The sequence below is a fragment of the Crocodylus porosus genome, unplaced genomic scaffold (assembly GCF_001723895.1).
Source record: "Crocodylus porosus isolate Cpor-Errol unplaced genomic scaffold, CroPor_comp1, whole genome shotgun sequence".
NCBI classification, from domain to species: Eukaryota; Metazoa; Chordata; order Crocodylia; family Crocodylidae; genus Crocodylus; species Crocodylus porosus.
Window position 1 is genome coordinate 8,988,931 of NW_017728951.1, and position 8,061 is coordinate 8,996,991.

The 8,061-nt window shown below is 41.2% G+C and overlaps 1 protein-coding gene across 1 annotated transcript in view; it reads right to left on the reverse strand.

Annotated features, from left to right (window-relative positions):
* The window catches only part of LHPP (phospholysine phosphohistidine inorganic pyrophosphate phosphatase), a 161,197-nt gene that overhangs the window by 132,131 nt on the left and 21,005 nt on the right, over window positions 1-8,061 (reverse strand). The window contains exons 2-3 of the mRNA XM_019556158.1: window positions 3,851-4,038; window positions 2,241-2,394 (exon numbers count right to left, since the gene is read on the reverse strand). Of these exons, the coding sequence (XP_019411703.1) occupies window positions 2,241-2,394; window positions 3,851-4,038 (342 nt within the window). The remainder of the gene's footprint in view (window positions 1-2,240; window positions 2,395-3,850; window positions 4,039-8,061) is intronic.

Here is an 8,061-nt window from a genome sequence, read left to right on the forward strand (position 1 = left end):
CCTTGGCAGGGGGTCGGACTTGAAGATCTACAAGGTCCCTTCTGACCCTACTTCTATGAGTCTTTAATTTCATTCAGTACTGATGAGGCCTCAGCTAAAGCACTGTGTTCAGTTTTGGACAGTGCATTTCAAGAAAGGCATGGATGTATTGAAAAGAGTCCACTGAAGAGCAACAAAAATGATTACAGGTCCAGAAAACATATGTCATATAAAGAAAGGGTAGATGAACTGGGTCTATGTAGTTTAGAGATAAGACAGTGACTTGATAACACTTAAGATACAAAGAACAGTTAGTTTACAGAGCATGGTAATCAATTGTGCTCTGGGTTCCCAAAGTAAGGACAAATAACAAGCTTAAACTGAAAAACGGGAGATTGAGGTTGGATACTACAAAGACCTTTCTCCCTACGAAGCACTGGAACAAACTACCTAGAGAAGTTACTGTCCTTGGAATTTTTCATTTTTTGTCTAGGGTGGTCTGGACGCGACTGATTTTGCCTTGTGCAGAGGGTTGGACTATATGTCCTTTTGAGCGTTTCCAGCCCTATTTTTCTATGATAGTAACTGAAGAGCTCACAGAGATCTAGTATGCTCCGTGGCTACTTCCAAGGGGAAGCAAAGGTAGAAAGCTTATTTTGAGCTTCAGCCAGCCAAGGGCAGGTACCCTGTGCTGGAGAGACTACCAAGTTATAATATCCTCGGGAAAGACATGGGGGAATGCACACTGAGCATGCTCAATTCATAATCCCGCATTTTAATTGGGAGTGAACTCTACTATGTTTGATTGATATGCCAATGACTTCTCCCTGGCTGCCACTAGACTGTTGTTTAGGTGCCATACATCATCTCCCAAAATTAAAGGTAAAGCTGTGAAGTCTGATATTGTAAGACTCATCATGAATAAGTAAATCTGGGCCTCTGAAATCCTTCAGGATATAACAAAACTTAGGTTTATAACAAAACTTACAGCACTATAGCAGCTGTACCCTGCCCTACTTCACACCTAGGACTGTATTTAACAATCCACCTGCTGTAACAAGTAACTGGTTCTGGTTTCTAACCTCCAACAGTCAAACTCTCAAGCTACTTTAGTGAAACCAATTTCTTTTCTACATGGTTCTCACAGCTCAGACTGGCACCCAAACAAGATAAAGGGAATCTTCTAAGCCAGGGGTCAGAAACTTACGGCTTCTGACAACCCACAGAGCCTTTTGTTCCAGCCTGCAGACATGCGGCCTTGGTGCTTTTGGCTCCCTTGGGCCTCAGCAGCAGTGAGTGGGGCTTCAGCACGTGCTCGCACAGGGCAAAGTGGCAGCAGTGAGTGCAGGAAAAGATGGCAGCAGCAGGTACTTTCCCCATGCTAGTGGTGGGTGCCTTCCCCAGGCTGGGTACCAGAAAAGCACCCACTGCAGGCACAGAGACAGTGCTTGCCATTTCCACTTTTCCCTACACTGCCTTGGGGAAAGTACCCACCACTGGGGCGGGGAAAGCACCTGCTGCTGCCACCTTCCCTTGCAGGATCAGGCACTCCATGTCCTCTGACCCAAACTGAGTCAAATTTGGCCTACAGCCTTAAAAAGTTGTGAAACTCAAAAGGAGGGAAAGGAGGATGCAGGTAAAGTAGACAGGAGTGCGTTGGATACAAAGAGGAACTATTTTGACACTTTGATGGGTTTTGGTTTAGGCCCTGAGTAAGTAATGTGGAACTTGCATTTTGGGTAATCTAGTGTCCACTATGCTGCATCGTTCTTTTAAAACTAGAAAAATAACTCAGGCAACTTTATAGTAACTTGGAAGCTCAAATCCTATTTTCAAAAGTGACTTATAAGTCTGAATCTTATTTAAAGTCTATGAGACTTAGGCTCCTAAGCCACTTATGGTTTTGGAGAATTATATTCCTTTTTCACTTGTACAAGAAAGCTGAGCTGGCAAGCAAACTGTCTCTGAACAGGGAGAAGGAAGGAGCAACAACAAGTACATTCTTCTGCTAAAGAGCCCTTCGTCAAACATCTGATCCAGTCACTTACTTTTCACCGTATACCAGCAGGTGCAGCACTGGCTCTAAGCACTCTATACACACAACTGTGGAGATTTTCGAAGCCTGCTTTGGGACACAGTTACACAAACTAATATAATGTGTTGTGCAGCTTGGATAAAATGGGATAGTTAAATGAAAAAAGACTAGGAGAAGTATACAAATATGCAGGCCTAGGTGTTCTAACTAAGAGCACTTAACTCACCCTCTTCCGAGTGATATCAGAATGGGATTCTCCAATCCAATCAGAACACGGAAAGCTTCATTGAGATTTTTGTAGGAAAAATTGTCTGCAGCATCTCCAAGTACCACACAGTTTGGGTTTCCTTTATCAAGCTGATCAAATTCGGGAACAAGATCTAAGGAGGAAAAAGAAACGCAAATCCCACGTGTTTTCGGAACCAACTCAAGTGCGTGTTATCCAACAGGTCTGGATAACCCTACAACGACCTTTCACTCCCGACTGACTCCCGCTAGCAGCTGATTGTTGAGACTTTTCTTCCATTATCCACCATGGAGAAGAAAGAAAGCAAAATGAGCCACAAAATACCTGGGGAAAAGGTTAGCCGACATGGTTTATTCCCCCACCCCAACCTAATGCCCATCTACCTCCTACCTTCTCAGTGCAATTTTATCCCAGTACATTTGTACTCAAGGCCCCTGAAAACACAGTTACAACTCTCAATGAGTTCAATGGCAGACACAGACCATGAAGATCAGGATTTGGTGTAAAATATGCTGCAGGAGTGAAATTTTGCCATCATAAGAGCCCTGGGAAATCTCCATCATAGCGGAACTCCAAAAGGGAAATGTGGAGGGGACCAAAGGCTCCATGACTGTGTGGAGCCAGTGGCTACAAACTCCCGTGCAGGTGATATACAGGGTGACAATCCTTACTCCATCCCTAGGGCTGAAGGACTGAGATGGGGATTCTGTTCCCACATAATACACATGTTCCTCCAGCTTGGTGCAAAGGCAGGAAGAGTGAGCTTCACCCTAAGTACAAAACTTTTTCTAGACAGAACGTCCTTCAAGCTAATAAACATGGTCTCTACCTGTTTAGGCATACTCATTGAATCCAAATATTGAGTTGGTTTAATCTTCAGAGAGGATGGCAAATCATACATATATTCTGCATATAGTACCCAGCTCTATTTCAGAGCAGAGGCTGAGACCATCTGGTCAACAAATCTGAAACAGAACGGTTTGAACTGCTGAGCTTTTAAATACTTCTACTTCCAAATAATGGGCGGGCTACTTCTAAATAACTCTTGCTCCTTGAACAAGAGCTGAGAACAAATCCTCGCCTTGTGAAATTGAATTTCTGATGGACTAGATTCATGCATCCCAGTTTCCTTATCCACTTGCTCAGAGAAAAGATGCGTGGGAAAAGGGAGAAATACTCATTAAGAAGAGCTATCTCCAAAGCCAGCATCTCAGGATTGGACTGGTCAAGCAGGGGAATGTTTCTTTAATTTGCCTAATACTGTTTTATCATTACAGGCCTTGATCTAAAGGAACAAGGTTTCGATAGCTATGTTTTTCTATTGAATCCACTAATGTACAGATCTCAAAGTATTTTAATGGGGTAGCACAACTGCAAATGAGACCTGGATGTACTGATATTACTCCAGCTACATTATGGAATGGACTTGAAGAGTTTTGTCTGTCAGGGAAACACCAGCTGGAAGTTTTCATCTTCCCACTCCTTTCAACAAAGGTACTATTTTACTTGACCAAAACTGTTTTTTGTGCCATGGTGTACTGTGCTGTCTACCTCTCCTAGAATCCAGGCTTCATGGAGCGCGGTCTCACCATCATGGACGAGGAGATGTGGCCTCAGGTTGCGCTCCTTCAGAATGCGGCAGGCTGCTGGTGCTGGGGCAGTGACTTCGGAGACTAAAATGTCAAACCCCAGGCGCTGGAGCTTCTCCACAAATTTTTCTCGAGTTGCCTGAGTTTCGTTGGTGCAGAACCGCAGCTTGAGACCAGACGCTTTGAGCCTGTCATGAAAAATAAGCAGTCATTAAAGCAAAGTGGGCAGAGAAGAAGTTGGGAGTGAAAGATTTATCAGTGCAAAGCCCACATATAATCAAGGCAGGAAGGAGAGGGATTAACAACATTTTAAGCACAGGTGCATAAAATTTGGAATATTATTTAGCCGTAATGTAGTGCAACAAAATTGTTCAGCACTTTAGAAGCACATGTGAAGAAAAGGATCTTACCAGAAAAAGCCTGGAAAGAAACGCAGGCAATTATAAAACAAATGAAGAGCTGCAGTGACTGTAAAGCAGACACAGGCTATCACTGTGGGGTACCTTTAGCCCCAGGTTACATTGACTTCACAGCTCTCAAGCTGTGAGCCATTAATGGTGGAAGGACATCACAGAGCAGAAGCCTCGTGATGCATGATACCTAAAGACTGCTGTCCCAGTGCAGAAAGTTTTCAGAACCAAACAGGACTGGATGGGGAATGAGTTTGGTTTAGCTCATTTTAGTGGAGGCTTGCAGAGCCCCTTCCCTGGGGGGACACTAGCTCGAAGATGGCAGTGCAAGCAATGCTTGCCTTCCCTTGCAAGTAAATTAGTTTCAAATAAACAAGCCTTCCATGCATCAACAGAGGTAAAGGTAGTCCTCTATCATTTAGTCTTTAGCAAAGAGAAAAGCAGCCATGAACCAAGAGCATTACATAGCCATAATTACAAAGGTTAGCACGCTCTAATCTTGCTTTAGCATTTTAAGTTGGATTTTCACCTTTCCACTTACTGAACATCTGTTCCAATGATCAACACGATTATAGCTATGGAATTACAATGCACTGGAGTTACCACGTTATATAATAAAGTAATATTGCTCTGGCAAGACAACTGCCTTATGTCACAAAAGTGGCACTCATATCAACATATGCATGAGTGCTGTAGCATTCACAGTAGAACCTCTACCCCGACACCTGTGCTATTATTCCAATATTATAAAAGCCTAAATCTGTCTGTCTGTCTGTCCATAACGCTTTATTCATGCTCTGATTGGCTGTCTCGGCAGCCCGTCATTCTTGATGGGCAACTGGCTAGTTTAGAATAATAAAAGCCTAGAATAACAAGGATGGAAGGAACTTCAGGAGTTCATCATTTGTTGGGTTTCAATGAGGCTGCAACTCTGTAAAAAGCAGGTCACTTCAATTAACTCTTTAATCTTTCTGAATATGTGTGTGTAGAGCACAGAGGCATCGCAGCCAGCAGATACAACGCTGAACTGGAAGGAAAGAAACAAGGATTATACTACATGTTCATCACTGAGATCTGCTGTGTGGAGACCTTTCACTTCTCCAAGTCTTTGTTCCCCCACCTACAGGCATGACGACAGCACACTTTGCATAGCATTGTAAATCAAAAGAAAGTGTTGTTATTATATAGGCACAATTATCATTTATGATTATTCTGAGTTACTATAAGCCTCTATCTAGACTCTATTGCAGTTCATGGCTCTATCCTGTGACATAAAAATGGAGAATAAGATTTTCCAAAAGTGATTAGTGACTTGGGTTTTCTCAAGTTGTCATTGTCATTTTGAGATGTCTCAGAAAGACCCATTCTCAGATACTCAATACTTCCAGAAATTAAAGTGCCTCAAGGCTGGTATCCCAAAACAGAGATCTACAAAACCATGAGCTGCTTACAACGGTGACCAAAGAGGATGAGTTAATATGGATTTATGCCTAAATGTAAGGCTACCCGAGATTAATTTGGGGCTAAGTTTATACATTGCTATCCAATGGTTGTGAACTTCTCCAGAAAGAGAAGAAAGATGAGGAAGAGTTTATCTATTAGAAAATTCTCTGTGGCCCTTCTCACAATGACAAATTGTATGTGTTATTCTCCAGTGAGGAAGTTCAGAGCAGTTTAAAATAAACATCAAAGCCAGTTAGAGAAAACATATTTGAGGCAGAAGTGTCCATCAGAAAGACTTCTTAGAAATCGGATCCTAATGTAGGGTGCCCTCTCACATTTTAACAGTCTGCCAATGTCTTTTTCAATAACACAGGTGATTCATTTCTTTCTTATTATTTGTCTTTCCTAATCATAGGTATGTGAATTATCAATTACATTTAGTGGTTAATTGCCCTTCATAAAGATAGCTTTCCTATTTTAAATTAGGCAGTTAATATATTGTAACTAATAGCATCCACTTGTACATTATAAATATATCTTCATTGATTGGTGCAGTAAATGTGAGATTCACTCACAAGTTAATGAAGCAATTGAGTGAAGAAGTGCAGGGTGTACCCAGGGAATAATTATTGTTAATGAATTATGATGTGACCTTCTCAGAACAATGAACAATTGGTGTGACAGTTAGATGACAGTATTTTGCACCTGTTATTCCAAAGATGGTTTCAGATGCAGTTAAAAGGCAAAACAATGCATTCTAAATACACAAGTAACTTTAGGAAATGTGCCATGTGTAAAGCAATCTTGTTTTAAATGCAAATTATATCGTCACATTCTTAGGGAAAAGCTCATGGTTCATATGTGCCTGCACCATGGTTGTAAGATGAGTAAGAGTCTTCTGTTTAGCTCCGTAAAGGTTAATAGAACGACCTGTAGAACAAAGTAAACCTATAAAAACTGCATGCACAAAAGACAAACCTCTCACAGGTTCTGATGAATCCAATAACATTTATTAGATGGCTTACAGAATATGAATACTTTTTTTTCCTCTTAGCCTTCAAACAAACAATCACTCCTTTTACAATAGTAGTTTTCAACCTGTTTCAACTGCAGACACCTAAAAAATTCTGAATGGATATATGGACCCCTTTGGAAATTTCAAATGGAGGAGAGGACCCCTTTGAATTGTAAATGTAGGCATTCGCATACTTTTGATTGATCAGAGTTATCCGTCATGGATCCCTTAGGCATAGTCCGCAGACCCCCAGAGGTCTACCGACCACTGTTTTAGACTATTAGAAGAAAAATACAGCTATGCTTATTAAACTGATAACCATACTAGAGGCAATCAAACTATATCCAACAATACTTCTATCAACCTCATGTGTTGGTGAGTAGTAACATTTGTTGTCTCATGATTAATAAGAGTAGAGACCAACCAAATACATCTTAATATTGATATCACCAGAAGAAGACATGGGATTCTACAGACTATAGGATAAATTCTGCAAAGAACTGAGTAATTTGGTCAGAAAACAGGTCTTTTTCATGGATCATTTTAATCAAAAAGCAAAAAAAAAACCTCTCCAAAACATTTTGGTGAGAAAATACAAAACTAAACATTTTGATTCAGAAATGCTGCCATAATATATCATGGCAGGTGTCTACTTTGTGTCCCTCTTCTCCATTATAGGCTGGATTTCCTGGTCAGAGACTACATTAAAGTCAAGTCAGTGTTTCGGGTTTTGGCCCCAAGATAAAAAGTTGCCAGGTTTCTGCTGTTCAGTTTTTTAAACAAAAAAAATCCAAATCTGTTACAAAAAGAGCTTTTTATGATTTTTTAAAAACTAGTTTAATAAAAAAAGCCCATCTACCTTTGAAAAACAGTTTTCTGAAGGAATTTGTTGGGTTTTTTTTAATAGTCCTAAACTCTCTTGCCCCAGTTTAACTTCTAATGCTAAGCAGCTCTACTACTGTCATGGTACTTGTTAACAGCATGCCCACAGTGGGAGGGATTTTTCTTTGAATGTTCGTTTTAGTGAGTATTCAGTGACTGATGACTTTGTCCCTAGCTATTACAGATATCAACTCTGACAATTAAAAAAGGATGGACTTCACAGACATTCCATTTACCCGCATGCTCTGGGGACAGCAGGGCAGACCCTACAAGGAGAGACTGCGGGACCTGAACCTGTTCAGCCTTCACAAGAGAAGGCTGAGGGGAACCTGGTGATCGTCTATACACTCACTAGTGGGGACCAGAAGGGTTTGGGAGAGACCTTGTTTCCCCGAGCGCCCCTGGCATAACAAGGAATAATGGTCATAAGTTGTTGGAGAGGAGGTTTAGATTAGACATCC